The sequence below is a fragment of the Leuciscus leuciscus genome (assembly GCF_965113295.1).
Source record: "Leuciscus leuciscus genome assembly, chromosome: 1".
Classification (NCBI taxonomy): Eukaryota; Metazoa; Chordata; class Actinopteri; order Cypriniformes; family Leuciscidae; genus Leuciscus; species Leuciscus leuciscus.
The window spans coordinates 6721786-6741824 of record NC_138725.1 but is presented as its reverse complement, the minus strand read 5'-3'; the positions used below and the strand labels follow the sequence as shown (position 1 = coordinate 6741824).

At 37.0% G+C, this 20039-nt stretch overlaps 3 protein-coding genes across 3 annotated transcripts in view; 1 reads left to right on the top strand and 2 right to left on the bottom strand.

Annotated features, from left to right (window-relative positions):
- LOC309492186 (uncharacterized protein) overlaps positions 1–20039 on the top strand; it is a 202022-nt gene that overhangs the window by 36155 nt on the left and 145828 nt on the right. The window lies entirely within an intron of this gene.
- Positions 1–20039, bottom strand: part of LOC309490425 (uncharacterized protein) — a 131133-nt gene that overhangs the window by 27020 nt on the left and 84074 nt on the right. The gene's annotated exons all lie outside the window — the stretch shown is intronic.
- On the bottom strand, positions 1593–5064 carry LOC309508248 (uncharacterized protein; the record flags this gene model as incomplete). The annotated part of the gene is made up of 3 exons (XM_082182774.1): positions 4716–5064; positions 3346–4512; positions 1593–2702 (listed from the first exon to the last, which is right to left on the bottom strand). Exon 3 carries the CDS (start codon positions 2661–2663, stop codon positions 1593–1595), a length of 1071 nt encoding a protein of 356 aa, XP_082038900.1. The 5' UTR covers positions 2664–2702; positions 3346–4512; positions 4716–5064.

Here is a 20039-nt window from a genome sequence, read left to right as displayed (position 1 = left end):
GGTAAGTGCAAATGGTCACACCATACACTATGCAAACATTGAGATGTGTCTGTAAAATATATAAATATATACATATATATATATATATATATATATATATATATATATATATATACACACACACACACATACTGTATATTACTATCAGGTACTGAAATAATGTTTTTCTTCATTTAACTTAAATGAACAGCAATACAAAATGCTTTATGTAACAATTCAATTGTATTACCTTAAGCGAAAAGTATAGAATTTTTTTTTAAAAAGTTTAAAATAGAATATATAGTCAATCTGACATTAACTTGCTATATGCAATATAATGTTGATGCTTTATTATGGCACATGAGCAAAATCTGAAGTGATATTGATTTAGTATGATGCTATATATTTATTTTATATAATTAATATAGTAGATGCATACGTGTAATTCCCTGCAGAAAACAATTATTTGCAATGCTATGACAACACATTGATGATCTGTTATCTGCTTATTGTTGTACACAGGAAAAAGGAAGAGAGATAGTACCTCAGAACTGGTGCAATATTTAGAAAGGGCAGATGAAAGGTTCTTGCAGCACAGCAAGGAAATGGATGATGCCTTGCGTCAGGACATGAGAGCGGACACGCATTCTCTGCTTGGACTCATGGGGCGCATGGTGGCCGTGATGGAGGCAGGAGTGCAAAAATGATTGCAAACAATTCGCAGATGAGAGGTTCTTACAGCACTGAAACGGATGATGCCTTGCGTTAGGACATGAGCGGACACATTGTCTGCTTGGGCGCATGATGGCCGTAATGGAGGCACAAGTGCACAAATTATTCGCAGTATTTTTGGTTGCTGCTTTTTATGTAACTTTATTTAAATTATTTACAATTTTTGTTTTCACTTACTGCACTTTATATTTTTCTAAGTTTTATAAAGATTTCTATTGGTTGTTTTTGTTTAAATAAACATGTTTATTAATGCAAATGTCTGGTTCAGTTTCTTTAACACTTATTTGCCATATACACAGCAAATATTGTATATGGTTTTGTGTTTTTAATGCAATTTAGTCTATTTTCATATAAATGTGACATTAAACATGTTAATCAGGGGAAGCGATTAGCTGCATATAAAAATCTATAACATTCCACCATTAAATATGATTAAAATCCAAATTTGTTCATGAATTGAGGAAAAGTGTAGGCTAATATTTTAAATTGTGTTTGGTGCTAATTGTAGCTCTATTCATCTGTCGTGCAGGAGCTATATCTATTTCACAATATATTTTGTATAAGAATTCACAATATTTGGTTAAGAAAGGCTTCAGATAATAGGTGGATAGTGGGCTTTAAGTGGAGTTGATGGCAAGCCATAATGCCTGAATAAAGGCTATAATGGTTGAATTCAAACAAAAGAATATTTACAAAAGAATCTCATGCCGGTCAGAAGTGTGAAAGTTCAAGTCAATCGTTGATTGAGGACCATAAAGCAAGAATTGAGCAGTTAGTCAAGTAGGTGTTTACAGGGCAATCAAATGGCTTATGAAATTATTCACAAAATGCAAGTTTTAGAGATAATAGGGTTTATTCAATGGATGAGAATATAATACAATTTAGGAAAGTGCAGATGTCCTTAAACACAAGCAACAGTACATCATTAATGCAGCTCTGATGTCAGCCCCTTCTGTGTTTGCATGCTCAGGTAATCTCTGAACAGGAGGTTCAATGTTTAGAGTCCTGTCTGGGTGTTCTTCAGTGAAATTATCACCATGTTCCTCACAAATGTTATGGAGCACACAGCAGGTCAGTGCAATCTTCTTGCTCAGCTCCAGCTTGCAGTCGCTTCTTTTTAGGAGGCACCTCCATCGTCCTTTTAATCTCCCAAAAGACATCTCCACAACCGATCGTGCACTGCTCAGCCTGTAATTGTATGTGTGCTGTTCAGGGGTCAGTCTGCCAGTGTCGGAAAAGGGCTTCATGAGCCAATTCTGCATGGGGTATGCCGGATCACCGATCAGGTAATGTCCAACATCACAGCCAGAGATGGTCACTTTGTTTTGCCCTAGTAATTCCCCATCACTTAAGGCCTCCCACAAATGTGACTGTCGTAGCACTCTGGCATCATGCACACTCCCTGGATAGCCAACACAAACATCCCAGAAAAGACCTTTGCCATCCACAACTGCTTGCAGAACGATAGAATGCCAGCCTTTACGATTAAAATAGTCTCGTGGATAATCCTCTGGTGCAATTATTGGAATGTGGCTGCCATCAATTGCACCCACACACTGTGGAACTCTCCAACGATTATTAAAGAAAGTGGCCATTTCTAGCAACTTTTCAGCATCAGGAAATCTTATGTGGATGGGAAGGAGTATTGTGATGACTGTGTTGCAGAATTCCTGAACACAATTAAATACAGTGCTGAGGCCTACTCCAAAAAGATGGCTGATTGTCCTGTATTCAACACCTGTGGCGAGTTTCCAAATGGCAATTGCCACACGCTTTCGGATTGGGACACGCACACGGTAGTTTGTGTTTCTTCTCCCCATGGCATTCTTGACCTGACTGCAGATGTACTCAAACGATTCTGGGGATACGCGGAAATTCTGCATGAATTGTAACGGGGTGAAATCCGGAACAATTGTGTCCCACCAGTGGTCAGATCGTGGGTATGCCCACATTACTGGTGACCTCCGCCTTGCCTTCAGCTGCAAGACTGCCTGTAAAGATAAATAAATAAATATATATATATATATATATATATATATATATATAAAAGTTTCATTTATGGGCAATATGTATATTTTCTATAAAGTATACAGTGCAGTATAAATACTATAAAAACAGTTGAGCTGTAACAGTGAAGCATTTATTAATTAATCTATAAGTACTACTTATAAGACAGGGCTACTTTATTTAAAAGGTTTTATTCAGTCTTTTTGTGTTTTCAGACAACTTATTTTCATAGCCTTCTTGTCCAGTGAAAACCATGTATAAATCTAAATTTGGACATTTTTTTAAATAGGCTACACATTACATCTGCAGTAATAGTAAAAACATAATAATAATAATAATAATAAAGCCTATAATAAAACAACACTGACACTGGTCACATTTTTCTGCACATTATCTAGTTTTATTACTGTGAGTGTTTGTTGCTTGTAACATAACATTACAAACAGTTTTTACAAAATGGCGTCGTTATACTTATTCAACCAATGCTTAATACATATTCATTTAACTACAATGTGATCGATTATCAGCAAAGTCGATGCTAGGAGGTTAGCAACATGCTGAGGCTAAAATATAAATCTCAGGCTAAAGTCGGCATCTTATTGTTAAAAATAAATGTTATGTACATACCGTTACTCTCGCTTGTAATCTCCGTCTGTACAAATAATGGCGAGCCGCGCGAACACGTTGGAATCCTCCGTGTTTGGATGCCGATGTAGATCTGCAAAGCCATGAACATCAATAGTAAAGCAACGTCCGCCATTGTTGATGATGTGTTTGTGTTTGGCGCCGCCGCGCTAATGTTGCTGGGAAAGATGAGACGTAGCTGTGACGTAAGACCTGGCTCTGCGCTGGCTCTTTTAGCCTGTGGAAAAGCAAACCGGTTCTTTGGCGGTTCAAACCGGCACTAGCTCTAGCTCCGAACCAGCACCTGGTTCTTGTTGGTGGAAAAGGGGTATGAGAGGTAGAGATGGGTAATGGTTAGACTCAGCTCGCCTGGGTTTCTTTATGTTCTTTGCAGGGTGGGCATCCATCGGGGACTTTCTTTTCATAGTGTTGACGGTCAGCTCGTCAGATGATGAACTGTGCGATTTCAGGTATGTGCGATAGTTATACATCTTCGTCTTGAGTCTCTGTTTCCATCCATAACTGTGGTTGAAGCACCCAGGTTCTTTCAGACAGGGGTGTGTCTGTGTGAGTGTCTCTGCCACTTCGCTCAAGTCTGCATCGCTAGGATAAGATTTGTAAGAAAAGATTTTGTCAGCGAGTGTTTCCAGTACGTTTGAAACCATTTTAGAACTGGGAGTGAGTCTAACCAGGCTTCTCTGGTACTCAGCATTTCCAGCCCTAAATTGGGATTCTGTTGAATAAGAGAAAGTTGGGATGACAAACACCTTGGGCCACTGCTCCTTTCTGTAGGTATTAGAGGAATGGCTTACGGGTAACAAGTCATCTAAGCTTGCAGAGATACTTGAATCACCTTGGCTGTGAAAATTGCCCTTATCCGCAGACATGTCAACTGATTCCAAGAATAGAGTCACTGTGGGTTCAACATGAATAACTTTCAAATTGGCAAGATCCTTCAGTTCTGAGGTTGAAGTTAAGTTAACCCAAGTTCCAAAATCAGCATCGTAGTACTGAAGTCGTATTTCATTAGTTAGACCACAGACGCTCTTTATTTGCTGGATGACTTCGTCAACAGAGGATGGGATGCCATTTGGAAGCTCCAACTTGATGCGGTTGTCCTCTTCTAAAATCATCAGGAGCCGTGTGACGCCCGCCATGCTTTGAGATCCTCTGAGTAGGATGAAAAGAGAGAAAGACATTACAAATGTGCATAACAATTTTTTTTTATGGTTGAATGATGAGTGGGTGCTATTAAGTTCATGTTAGAGGCATAAACAATTAATTAGCATTATGAATCAAATCCACTGTGACCTTCATTAATGAATATGTATGTATATTTGACCCAACCCTTAAAGACATGACTTAATGCAAACCTTAAACTTGAAAATATCGCTTGAGTGTAACAAGCCGCATTGCCCCAACTGTGTAGTCTACCAGGGGGTAAGGATCGGTCAGTTGAGATGGCTCCAGAACTTCAATCTCCTTTGAAGGTGAGGTTTCAAGTTGATAGGCTCTGAAGTGTTCCATGTACCAAGAACTTAGTTTCCGAACAATGAAGACCAACTCCTTTTTGAGAACCACCATCAGGATGATTTCAGTGAAGGCAGGCATTCCTTCAATTGAGCCATATGGAAGGATCATTCCAAGTCTGTAGTTAAATCCATTATAGGTGACATTTTCAGACAAAGAAACTTCCTTCACATTTGGGTGCTTGTGTTTAACAGCCAGTGCAATATCATCTTTCAGGACATCAATGCTAACTGTTGAACACTTTTTAACCCTCTGAGGTCTGAGCTGTTTTCTGGGCCATGGAGGTGTTCTGACATGCTCTGACATTTGTGTTTTTTTCTGTTACTAGTGACATTTTCATGGCTAAAGTCTAATTACACTGTATTCAGCACAAACTCTGCTACAATAATATATCAGCAGCATGTATGTAAAAGTTTGTAGTTTTGAGATAATGACATTTATGCGTGGTTTGTGAAAATACAAAAAAAAATTGTCACTGAAATAAGGCCATGAAACCCATACTGATTATTTCTTCACAAGACTTTTGAAAATTGTATGACATAGCCTAGAATATTTGCTCCAAAACTATGTGAAAATCACCCTGACTGCTCATTCAGATAAGACAATATATTGATTTAAAATTTCTAAGACGTGTTTTGTGTGACAAAGCCATATTCGAAGAGGCGTGATCATCTCATGAATATGTAAGCTTTTAACACCTGAGAAAGACAAAGACACTCCCCTAACTGCCCTATTAGGAGCGATCAGGCCCTGTCATTCAGAGCAACCTTGCACAAAGAATGAGGAGATTTAAAAAAGAATGGCTTTTAGATTGTTTGGATTTATTTACAACACAACATAATCCAAAAATACACAACAAATGACAAAAGAGCACATTGAAAACAATGATCCAAAGACAGAGACCTTTGTGCCATTCCTAAAAACATTGTACATACCTTTAATTTCCAAGGTGTTTGATTTTCACTTTACCATGTTCATGCAGACTCATGTGAATGTTGAAGTCAGCAGGACTCAGTTGCATCTGGTCCCTGAAAGAAAAAAAAAAAAGAAAAAACTGTGAACATACTGATATCAAGAGAAACTATAGGGCTGCACGATTTTGGGAATAGATTTGAGATTTTTCTGGTTAAAATTTCTTTTTAAAATTCACAGAATACACACACACACACACACACACACACGTTTCCAACAATATATAATGAACACCAGGTTTGTTGTGCCTTGTAGGCATAGGCTACGCAGTGCTGCATAAAATAATAATAACAATAAATTAAATCTTCCAAAAGATTTCAAGAACAACTACGCTAGAGAAAAATATATTGATTATCATATGTTACTTCAAATGTTTCCATTCGTTATGATGATATGAAATGAGATAATAGTAAAAACATAAACCTAATGTTTGGTGCATTTTTCCTTTCAAACGCAATCGCGCTCCAAAATATGATACATTCAAACGCACAGCGCGCTCCAAAATATGATACATTCAAACGCACAGCGCGCTCCAAAATATGATACTCAAACCCACAGCGCGCTCCAAAATATGATAGCCTACATTCAAACGCCATCGCGCTCCAAAATATTAAACATTATGGTTATACATATCTATGTTTGAGCAGATATCCACAAACAGTATTTAACAGTAAACACGGGTCTAAATAGTATAATATTCACCATATGCATGAAGCAACAATTCAACTGCAATGTGAAGTTTATGCAACAATACCATAAACTAATAAGTAAGAATTTCTTACCTTACATCTTTCTTGTCTTCAAATCGCGTTCTTCTTCTTCTGGGGGTAAATCCATGTAAGCTCAGACGTGTCTTCCAAACTCGACGAAAAGCAGAGACTTGTGAAGTGTTTTGGTGTTTTGTGTTTGAGGTAACGAGGGCGTTCGCGTCCCATGTGGAGATTTGCATGTGAATCTCTTTTGCGCGAGTGGGCGTGTCGAATTAAAAAGTAATTAGCAAGCGTTTGAGATACTGGACATCCTGTTGGTTTTATACAAATTACTTAAACAGAGAATATTTGTTTTCAGTTTGAATCCGATCATTTAAAAGTACACACTTAAATGTGTATAAAGGTATATGGCTCATAAATGTGTGAGAAGGATTCGCTGAGTTTTGTTTCAGTTTATAGACGTGCTCAAGAAAAAAAAGTTCACCGCGACGGAGAGGCAGAACGCACACCCTGTTTATTTTCTTTATTTTACAAAAGCACAATGTTTTGATTTGATTGTAAGTGGACACATACAAAAGTAGAAATATCACAGATTATTTTTTTATATTTCTTTTTTCTGTATAACCATAAATGACGGAGTAATTTAAGTTTATGTTGCTGCTATGTGAAAAAAATCCAGCAAAACGCGTCGGCGCGTTTCTCGACCTCAGAGGGTTAACACTGCTCAGTGTTCATATGTGTGCACACTACAGAGGTAAAGCGGTCTTGAAGTTAATGAGATAATTAACTGATGATTGAGCATTAATTATGAACACCTGCTGTTAACAAGCAGAATCACTGAAGGAAAGAGAAACACAAGAACTGACTTCAGCCACAGCTTTTATCCATAACAGAAGCCATTTGATTTTACAGCATGAAATCTATCAAACAATATACTTTTTTTTTAATAGTTAGTGCACAAAAACCTTTCATCTATGGCAATACTTAAACTCACACAGACATCAAGAAACAGCATATGAATCTCAACAATGGTGACAAAAGCTACAAAAATCCTGATGCATAATTTATTAATGCCGCAATGCATGCTGGGAGATATGGGTGAGTTTTGATTGGTTGTACCCAGCATGCACTGCAGCATGAAGCATTTCATTGATTGTCACCATTGTTGAGAGTCATACACTGATTCTTGATGTCCAAGTAATAATGTAGAAAGTTTAATGCACTAAATGTTTTTAAAATTCTTTATATTATTTGATTAACTGTTGGATCTAATGCTGTCAGGTCACACAGCTACTATAACAATTAAAACAAAATCACATAACCCCAATAATCAAAGCATTAGACACTGAAAAAGATAAGTGATTCAGGCCACAATATGATGATTACACCTTCATCAATAAACAGCCAACATCAACTGATCTCATGTTCTCTTGGCTTTTTCGCTGCAACAAATGTGTTTTATAGACACATAATTATAGCAACCAGGAAAAAATTACATTACAGAGTCAAGGGTCAAGAGTCAAACTAAAGCAAACGCTAACCACCATCATGGTGACTTTAAAATATAACTATTGATTTCATTCAAACGGAAATGAAATAAAGTCAGTCTGGTTAGTAATAAGTGAAGCTGGTAATGCTGTTTGTGGAGTTGTTTAATCCTCCTCTGCTGAGATCTTCACAGATTTAGGGCGTTTTTCCACTGGGTTCGTTTGCTGCGGTCCGAACCCGAGTGCGCTAGTTCCCGGCGCCCCCCGCAGCGTTGGTCTGGTTTCACACTCAATATCGAACCCAGGTGCGTTTGCAGTGATCTTACGTCATCGCAAACGCATGGAGAATACAACTCGTGTGAGGAAACAATGATATCGACAGTGATACGCATGCGCGGGATACTATACTTCCTGAACAAGCGCGCACCCGAGTCCGTGTTGCTTGCACATTAACGCGAACCGCGCCACGGTTCGGGAGCAACCGAGCTCAGACCACCTCCTCCAGGTAGTCTCGGGTTCGGTACTCTAGTGCGCACCCGGGTCCGATGACAGCGTTCACATTAGCGATTTTTCAGGCGAACCGTGCCCCGGTCCGCACTAAACTGCCAGTGTGAAAGCGCCCTTAATGTCTTCCTTTAGCTGTGGCTGAAGTCAGTTCTTGTGTTTCTCTTTCCTTCAGTGATTCTGCTTGTTAACAGCAGGTGTTCATGATTAATGCTCAATCATCAGTTAATTATCTCATTAACTTCAAGACTGCTTTACCTCTGTAGTGTGCACACATATGAACACTGAGCAGTGTTGATTTAACATGGGCGTTTTTCTGTGTACTATTACATAAATCTTACCTGTTTCATTTACATACGACTGACAAATATAAATCACATTCAGTTTATTAATACAATTACATAAATCTTATCTGTTTCATTTAGATATGACTTAAAAATATGAATCACATTCAGATTATTGATTGGTTTATGTTAAAACTATGTAATCCAAATGCATGGAAATTTGTTATGCAATTCAAATACATAAATCTTATTTTTAGACAAAAAAATTTTTTTGAGTGCAGAGACATCTGTAAACCTGCTTCTCACTTGACACTGATTGAAGTTTCTCCTTTAAATTAAATGTATTGCTGAGGATAGTCTCACAATTTAAAACCTGCTGCAATGTTTTTAGAACAGAAATGTACTGAAATGACCCTTCGTTCTTTTGATCTCCATGCAGTAGATAATGGGCCGTCTTTTCCCATAGCACTTTGAATAGGATGTGAGGTACAGAGTTCTGTGGCTAACTCTTGGACAAGGGACCCATCTACCTGACAATTATGATTCACTAAAAACTGAGTGATTGTCTTCTGAGTGACCGGAACAGACACGGTACCAATAAGAAATTGCAGTTCTTTAAGAAGTACATTTACAGCTGCACTTGACACCAGGTAAATGTTTTCCAATTTTAGGAGAACTGAGGCTAACTTTAGCTCAACATCTTTTATCAAATCTTTAGGTTCTACAAAAGTTGGTTCTTCACATAGTAAATCCTCATTCAAATCAATGTCACTGTTAACTGAATCAAAAGCAGAGGGATAGAAGAGTGATCCGTGAACTATGCCAGGTTTGAGATCTCTTACTGTACACACTTTGTGTTTTCTCCATTTGTGAGTGTGGAAACTTCCATATACATTGGTTTGATATGAACAGTCAACATACATACAAGTAACTGATTCATTATTTTTCAAATGTTGGCCAATGTGGTGAAAAAAGTCAGTTTCAGTAGCAAGTTGGTTGCAGTCACAAACGTGGCACTTAAAATGTGAGATGTCTTCTATAGATGAATGCGGAGAAGGGTGGTGTGTACATAGATGCTTCAGAAGAGCATTCCAGGTTTTGCACGAAAATGGGCAGTTTTCATACAGGCAGAGATGAGAGTGGTGCCTTCAATATTGTTGATGATTGAGTCTATTATGTTTTAGCAGTTCAGATCTTCTGGTACATGAATAGATGCAATGCTTGCATCTCCACATCCATCTGTTAACCAAAAACCCTCATCCCCCACCAAATAAACAAAAATAAAATTTGGACTCTGCAAAAATACCTGCACTTCTAGAGGGTTTCTCCCAGCACAACAGCAGCTATGATAAGGTTGAGATGTTTCCACCTGAGAACTCCAATATCCTGCATAAGAGAGAGAAGGGAATGAGAGAGAGGCCCAGACAGAACGTCTTGGCAATAGTTTTCCTGTAGCTCAGTGGTAAGAGCATTGCGTTAACAACGCAAGGTTGTGGGTTCGATCCCAGGGGATTGCACATACCTATGTATAAATGTATAGGATAATGCAATGTAAGTTGCTTTGGATAAAAGCGTCTGCCAAATGCATAAATGAAAATGTAGTCAAAAGTAGAAAGTGCTATAAATTAATTTATCATCTCAACAGATTTGAATCGTCACACATTAATTCATTAACTGTTTTTTAAAGCATCATAACATTGAAATTACATTATAAAAAGAGCTGTGTGCATCATTATTATCATTTTAAGATGTTCAGATCAAAGCGGACCTATCACATCAGTTTAGCCAGAAATTCCCTCCACCGCTTTGTGTTGCTTGCTTGGAGACACGAATCTGCTGTGGTTTCATTTAGACATTTTCGGAATGAAAATTCCAGAATAAATGGGGGGAAAAAAAATATACTGTGTCTAAATTGGAACTTACAATTTATTGATTTAAAAACGATTGTATTGCTTCAGCTAAAGAAAATAGTCCATTCCGTCTCTGTTAGAATCCTGCGTGTCCATGTGTGTTCTCAAGAGATAACAGACCGCATTCTACATTAGAATTCAACCAAGCCATGTAATAAAACTACACATCATATAAGACAAAAACTCAGACATTTTAAGGATCCACAGGAAACCTGCTTTTATTTACATGAGTATAAAGAACATTAGGCATCAATCTATAATCTAATGGTTGAACCTTAAGGATTGAACTGTAAATTATAACAGCTAAGATTTATTATAACACTGTAATGAAAGAATGCAGTGGATATTAAAGAAACTATTACTGTGTTTCACTTGGAGTGGAGTAAGGAACGGAAGCAAAACTTATTCTAAACTATGGGTAAATTGTTCGCCATTAGACGTGTCTCCAAGCGCCATTATCTCAGCCTAACGTAGTTTTTTGACACGTAAGTTCAAAATCATTTACATTAACAGACAAAGTTAAAACATTAAGCATTTATATTCATTATCAACTGAATTCGGAAGTATTTTACTAACCTTGAAAAACGTATTAATGAATGACTGTTGCGTCGCTCGTTCGACAGAGTGAAAAAACAAACTTAACTTAGCTCGTACAGCATCCTGTGTCAAGGTTGGATTCAACGTGGCTTTACTGCCCCCTGTGTCCTCTGGCTAGTAGTACTATTTTTTTATTCAAAAACCAACCGACATCGCCCGATTGGCGCGAATGCAGCAAAAAAAAATATATATATGTTTTTTTGTTTTTTTCTCAATGGAGCAATATTAGACATAAATAAATTGTGTATTTCGTCAGTCATAACTGCGTTAGCTAACCATTAAGCCAGTCCCTTAACATGTAACTTATTCACATAAGTTAGTTGATCAAGTTAACGGTTTTAACATTATTCTTATGGCTGACTCGAGATAACTTTCCGTTCAATGCTTAAACGTTCACGTTAATTAACGTTACCATTGTAAAATCAAAATAAGCCACGGTTTTCTTTAAACGTATGTTCCCTTTTGAAATCGGCCAGGAATTGATTAACGTCGACATAGTGTAAACTTAGCTAAAAGTTAACGTTAGCTAACACCAAGTTAACATTTTCAAACTAACGTACTTATCTAACGTTTACGTTACCAGAGAAAGTCAGTAGAGCGCCATGTCTGGCATAAAATTAACAGGCTACTAAATACAGCAGCACATTTAAATGGTTGTTTGTTTCACTTACCAGAGTTTTTCTCCGATGTTTCTTGATTCTCTCTGGTCTGGTGCAGGAAAGTAAAGTGATCTGATCATGGAGCGAGAGTGTTCTGGTGACTGCGTCACTGGTCGAGATTTGTGTTTAATGCCCATGCGCTGGCCTGTGTGTAACCTTGAAATTGTACATTCGTCGAAACTAAATTTTCTTATTTAAGATCTTAATGAAAAATATTTATATTTAACAATGTTTTGAACGAAAAAAATATAACTTGAAAAATAAAACAAAAAATAGTAAACTGAATGGAAAGAAAAATTATTAATTGAATGAGGTACTGCTTGAAAACCTTTTTTCAGTGCAAGAGTTAATGATCGTTTTGTCCAAACGTATTACTAAATAATCATAAGTACTAATATGGTATACCTACATTGTACCAAGTCACTTGAGTTGTTGTGGGAGGTAGCAAAGTCTGACGAAGTGCCCTCTGGAATACCATCGGCCACAGGGCGAGTTTTATAAAGTGAAAGACCCAACTCCTCAGATGGGGTGAGAGGAGGTGGACCCCCGCCAGTTAGACGGGCCTCAGCCTTCTTTCTATTAGCTATATAGGAAGAATACTGTAAAAGTAACTTAAGACATTGATCTTACAACAGTTAAAATTAAATATTACCTTTATGGAGAATGTTTTTTTGTGTTTCATTTTGACTTGGGAAAGAGTTCTTTTGGCTCCAGAAGGATTACACCTTATAAAACAAGAGGCCTAAATATTTCTTGTCAATATACATTGCACTGTATTCTTAAGAAACTGATGTAGAGAAAAGTAAATGCTTGTCGAGTCATGCTCAAAAAGACAATTGTTCAACTTTGCAAATTAACAAAAGAAAGGCAAGCATATTTAAAATGTAATAAAAAAATAAATAAAAAACGTACGCATTTACTCTGTCAGTTATTTTTTGCCAAGCCAATTGTCTTTCCCTCGCATATGCAGCTGTATTGCTTTTTTTCATTATAATGGGCTTGAACTTCTCATAAGCCAACATTAAAACTTCTAACTCCGCTTCGGAGAAGTACGCGGCACGAAGCTTTTCACCCTGAGTTTCCATGGTGACTCCTGAATTCGGCGATCCATTGAAAAGGCCTTTATATGTTCGCCATGCGCGCGCATTAACTCGAGGTTATTAGCAGTAGGTTGATTAAACTAACTCGACACAGGTGTTTTGGAACCGACATACCCCGAGTAAGCAGGTTTGGGTTAATCAACCCAGAGTTCAGGGTTAATCTGATGGTAAGTTAACCCAGCTTTCTGGAATACACCCCTGGTATTGAAGGTTTTCTTTTTATTTATGTTTTATATAATTATGATTATTGATTCTGTGTTTTATTTTTTACTTTTAGTGTTTTCTTTTTAGTTATTCATTGTACAGCACTTTGGTCAGTTTTGCGCTGTGTGTAAATGTGCTTTATAAATGAAAATGACTTACTAAATTACTAATATAAAAAACATAAAAATATATACAACTTACATTGAGCTGTAGAACCGGCTCAGTTGAGCAAACACTCAAAGCCATGCCAGTACCTCTCTAAACACTCTTACTTGTCTCTCTTAACCTGCCTTTTAAAAATATGAATGCTAGTAAACTCACTTCACTTGGTAAGAATTCCAAATTTTTGGAGCATTGTGGCTAAAAGAAGCACCACCTGATCTTTTATGAATAACTGTATAATGTGCTGGAAGATTAGCATTAGAGGATCTTAATCTACGATTTGGAACATATCTTGACAGACAGTCTGAAATGTATAAAGGTGCCAGATTGTGCTGAGTTTTATAAACAAATAAAAGAACCTTAAAATCTATCCTTTGATGTAAAAAGTAAAGTAAATAAAATAATGTTAAATGACTAAATAATGTCTGTGTGATTTAAATTTTTTTATTTATTGGAACAGAACTGTGTTGTCTAATCCATGCAAAATACAAACATTTAATACCATCTATATTAAGTTAATTTGTCAGAGTAAAATTTACTCAAATTGAAGAAAATTTTACTCTATGCCAGATAACATTTGGTCCCTCTCTGAAAAGAGTAAACGTTACTCTTTTGATAGAGCAGTTTTTCCAGAGTTAATTATACTCAATTTAGTGATCATATTTTACTCTTTCCTACGATATTTAACTCTATTTAGTGTTTTTTTTAAATCAACTCTCATGCTATTTTACTCACTTCAGAGCTACAAGAAATTGACTCTTGCTACTTTTTAACTCTGTTCAGGGGAACTTCAAATTTACTCTGCCACATTTTTTATTTCCCCTCCAGAGTTGTTTATCATCAATTATGAGTAAACTATAAAGAATAACTAACTGAATAAAGAATAACCATTCGTGTTTTACCCTCAAAAAGTCTAGAAAATCTAAATGAAAAACTTGCTTTTCAGTCTGAAAATAAAACCAACAACTGTATACTCATGTCTCAAATTTTTTATTTTTCCAAGCACCTGTTTAAACAATTTTACACTTACACTTAATTCATTTGTGATCCTAAAAAAAAAAAAGAATGAAAACAATACTAAAATAATAATAAAGAAATCTAGCACCTGTTTAATTCAATTGTGATCATAAAATAAATAAATAATGAAAACAATAATACTAAAATAATAAAAAAATTGTGATAGTGATAATGTAAGAGAAGAGATGAAGAATTACATGAAACAATATGGTACAATAAACAAATCAGAATCCAAACCATAAGACATAAGAATATCAAACAACTTGTGGTGCAAAATATCCCTTATCTCCAAAACAGAAGGTGCTTCTGTGGTGTGTGCAACTTTATAAGCATGGATATGTTCAGCTAAACAAAACGTTTTTGGTGCAGTTGTAATCAAAAGGACCTGCTCATCTTTGATAACAATATTCTGGATTACATGAAATACTGGCATTTCATTTTGAACTTGAACACAAACCGCTAACCCTAAACGATAAGTATTTCCACAGCGCTTGACCCATTTCACGCCCACATAGGTACATTAAGTTTCTCAGCAATCTCAGCACCAACTTCCATTTCATTCAAGGGAGTCATTTTCCCAGGACCTAATTTCATGTCATTTGGATCAAATGTTTGCCAAATGTAAGCGGTTTGGCACTGGTGTTTTTTTGCTAATGTTTTCGTTATGTTTTTAAAGCTTTTCAACTGCTTTTTAAAAAAGTTATGCTTCGCTTCGTAAACGCATGCACCAACAATGTAGCAGTGGTCCAATTTTCTGCATACAACTGGGGTAATGCACCATAAAATGATGCTTTGGCAACAAGTTCTTATCAGGAAACAAATGCTTAAACAAACTGTGGTGCTCTGCAATCAGGTGTTTCAAATAAATAGTGATACCAGTGGATATAACTGAAGAATACACTATATTGACTATCTGAAGCAATCACATAAACAAATACCAGTGTTGATCATTAGGACAGACAAGATCTCCAAACATAATGGGTAGATGACGCAGTAAACACCAGCTCTGAGTGGCATTTAAGCCCAAGTCATTGGAACCCTCTCTTAATGCTACACCGGGAGGTTTGTTGTTTTGTTCCAAGAAGCCATAGTTGAAACTCTGAATTCTTCTGTGTACTTCTGCTGATGTGGTGTAATTGTCAATCAGGTGCTGAAGGAGTCATTTAATTTCATATTGTCCAACGCCCTCTAAAATATCATGCATGATATCAACCGAAAAATTTGCAGTGGTGTGGAAATATTGCAACGAATTTAAAAGGCAAGACTTTTTTACTCCCATTACATAAGGTAGACTGGGATTGCTCTGCATACTCTGACAGTGTTCAGCATGAAGTTCTTTAGTTCGCACTGACATCTTTGGACTATCTTCACTGAACTCTGTCTGAAAGTCTTCTTTCTCTAGTAGGCAAAAGCGGCAACAGTACCTAGCACTGAAAGATTCTACAAAACCAAATAAAGAATGGACTCCAAGGTTGTCACCAGTAACTTGGACAATGGTTCCATAAACTGTATGATCAAATAAAGGAATCTGAATTCCCTTGGTTTCCAGTGTTGAGATATCTCGAACAAGCGGCTCTAGTATTTTATCAAACCCGTATGTTTTGATATCTTGTGCATGAAATAAAGCGAATAAATGGATATTTAGTAAACTCGAATTGTATTTAGGGGAAATATTTCTACGGGTAAAATAGATAGCTCCTAATTTATGTATTCCCTTTTTTGATCCAAGGGGTTTTGAGCATTCAAATTCATCAAAAAAAAGCTGGATCTGAACAGCATGTCTTTGTTTTGAGAAGAGCGCATGATTCTTAAAGAATTCTCCATCTTGTATGTCATAAAGAAAATTTGGTATTTGTTGTGAATCCCTCATCATCATATCTTTAATGTTAGGGTGCTTATAAATCGACTGTAATGTCTCAAGAATTGGTATATATACAAATTTATCCTTAACAATGGTTTGGGCAAAAGTTCCAATTGTTCTGTTACGCCATGTAGCAAATCTTGTTCCGAGAACATATTCAACAGGATCTATTTTTCCCCATTTATCCGAAAAGTACTGCATTCTCTTGCTCTCAGTGTTTAATGCCACAAAGGATTTTGCATTTTTCCAAAACACTGATCAATTTGAGACTCAACAAAACTTTTAATGAGCTCCTCTAAAGATAGGCTGTTTTTCACAGATTCTTGAGTTTGACTATAAACGTCTCCAATCACTTCTTCTAGAGCACTAACAACATAGTTAATAGTTGTCTCTGCGACACCAGAAACTTTAAGTTCAGCTACCACTGTTGCACAACTGTTTGCTATATTTGTTTTTAGGAGTACAGACTCACAAGTTGAATTTTGGTTTGGTAAAACACCTACATCCCCAAGTGAAATGGAGTTGGCGTTGGATGAGCTTTCACCATACTCGAGGCGTGAACGGTCAATTGAACAACACTTGCTGAGATGCTTTCGTAATCCAGAAAAACTATGGTAAACATTTTAACTTCAAACTTTTGCCTGGACAAAGGCCATGAACTAACTTAAAGTGCCTTATAAGGGCATTGGCACTAGCCACACATATGAAACAAATCATCTGCTCACTGGAGCATTCTAGCTCTTAACTCAGCCACTCTGGGATTCACCTTGGTGGTTTCAACATCTATGTCATAGACAGTGGTTTGCAGAAAGCTATGCACATTGGTAAGTTCCTGACAGTATGAGGTGCCAAATACAAAGTGAGCTTTGAAAAGCTCATCAACACAGGCCAGTGAATTAGAGGCCTTACAGGGTAGAGCATGTTGGTCAATCCCAATAAAACAAGACTGGACCCTACTTCTCTTTGGCCCAACAACAAGTAGATACGGCTGGAGACTCTCTCCAATGGTATCCAAGTGCCCTTGGATACTGGTACCGGTCTGTGAAAGAATGAAAACACATTAGTGCCAATGTGACTTAAAAGTTAAACACAATATACACCATGAATAAAATATACAGTGATGTCTTCCACCAAAGTTTATTTATTACATACTTCCAACAGATTGTTACTAAGCAGGGCTCCAGACTAACTTTTCCACTGGTTGCACTGGTGCTACCAACTTTCTCAGTTGGTCGCACCAGCACATGATTTGGTCGCACCCATTTTTTTGTTGCTACAACATAGGATTAATCAATGCATGCTGATGAATAGTTGTCTCAATCTTTTCATTTTTATGTGACTTAATTCCTAAATTGATATACTATATGCACTATAGTATACTATATGCACGGTTACTTCCTGGTTTTCGATAAGCCAGCTTGGGCATTTCCGGTGAACATTCTGTACTCACTGTACATCCCCACAAAACCATCAATGGTTGACTTTTTAATGTTGTATTTCTATTTTAATGTCGTTATCACACTTAAACACAGTTTGGAAAATGGATTCATGATGTACTCGTGCATTATATAAATTTGGTCGCAGTCTGGAACCCTGCTAAGTATGTACTAAGTAGAAAAGAATAGCACAAGAACAACAATTTGGAGGACCAAATAAGAACCTGTCTGAGAAATAAGCAAGTTCAAGGCAGAGCCGATCAGCCCTATACGCACACTACGCAAGGTGCGTAGGGCCCCGCAAATGACTCAAGGCCCCGCCTCCCCCTCGTGTCAAAGCGTGTCAATCAATGTTTACAATATCGATGAGAAAATAAAGCGGAACTATCCTTCTGGTCACAAAAAGAGAGAGAAAAAAACCCCATGAGAGTTAATTGCGGCAACAGTTATCAGGTAGACTTGTGTGCTCTCCTCTCAAAGTTTGATGTCAGCAAAGAACAGTAGGCTAAAGTTAAGTTGATGTGAGTTGATTTATTATGTTTAATAAACGACAAAGGACAACGGTGTTTGTTTATAAACTACAGCTCGGTAAAGATAACCGCGTCGCGCGTTAACATGCGTTCATATGCGCGTGCAGGAAATGAAACGCGCACTTTCCAGCAGAAACATCTGTTGTGAGTCGGGACCAGTACAATATGGGCGTGATGGCACTCCTCAGTCCTCATTATAGTTTTAAAACAAGATGATGATTATCTAGTCGCTCAGTCAAGGTTTAGTTACAACTCTGCACTAATGCAATATGGAAAGCAATGTATTGACATTGACTATTGATAGGCTCCATTGAATTTAAAATGTTGATTGGCTGGAGATTCTGCTCAATATGGATGCACATCCCTCAGTAAAAATAATAACCATCAAGTATCAAGAATTACTTTTATCATTTAAAACACAGTGACATGCTATGGCGCCATTTTAGCTTTTATTCAATCACAGGATATGCATTTTTGATATCAATAATTAAATTTGTAATATTTAAAATGTGAATTCTTGATATTAAGAATGAACTTTTTACTAGTAACAATGTCTTCTGATATCAGGAATTACATTTTCACTAGAACTAAAGGGATTGTAGTTGGAGGCAAATGGTTCATGGCTCACGGGTCAGGTACCGTATGAGGGCCCCTAAACAGAATTTTGCTTAGGGCCCCAGGGAGGTCAGGATCGGCTCTGGTTCAAGGTCACACAGTAACACAACATTATGAACTAGTGTCATTTGATCTGCTTCATCATTAACTTCACCTTGATGAATTTCACAAGACAATCACATGCTTTTCTCGCTGAGATCTTTCCCGGTCTTTTACGGCCTTGACTTGAGGGTGGCAAAAGGTGAACCAGCATCAGAATGGAAGACATGTCGCTGTCCCAACCTGGAGACAAGGAAAACAAAATAAACACATTTGTTTTAAGTTTTTAGGTAGAAGGGGTTGAACATACCTTCCTACTCAGTTGAACTAGTTTAACTTAGACTTAACTTCACTTGGATGATGTGCCGGTATAAATACATTAACCACTCTAGTACTTTAGTTTATACTGCACACAGAATCAGTATTAACAACACATTCATGGGCAAGTCTTGATGTCTACAGATGTGTGGATGAAACCTCTACAGATATTGAAATGAGGTCAGCTAAACTTTAACTACTACATATCAACCATACTTTTGTTATTCAGAGACCCAAATGAAATCAATTTCAAACTGTAAATCTGCATCTCCTGTTCTAGGCCTTTGAGAAAAGATCAGGGTAGAAATGTTAGAGAAACAGGTGATTTTCATTCTGACAGTTTACCCATTGCAAGTCTGTGTTGCATATGAATCAAGCATGTCTACTGGGTAAAGTTGTGACCACACTTTAAACTCTATAGATCTGAATAAAGCTATGCTTGTCATAAATGCATAACTTCCTATTAAATAATTTAAGTTATAGCACAATATAGTTACCTTCTTCAACTTCAGTGGCTTCAGCATTTTGGATGAGGTCTTGGAGCTCACTAGTCTGTGTGAGGCCACGGCTCTGTGCAATAACATTTGTTTTTATGTTGGTAGACCACTTCTCCAACAACTTTGCAGAGGTCGCATCACCAAATAGAAGTCCAAAATCTTGATCAATCTGTACAAAATGCCAAAGATAATTAAAGTAGGAACCACAGTAGAAACTCACTTTTTTACCTAATGAGTCTGGGTTACTGCAGAACAATAGCACTTA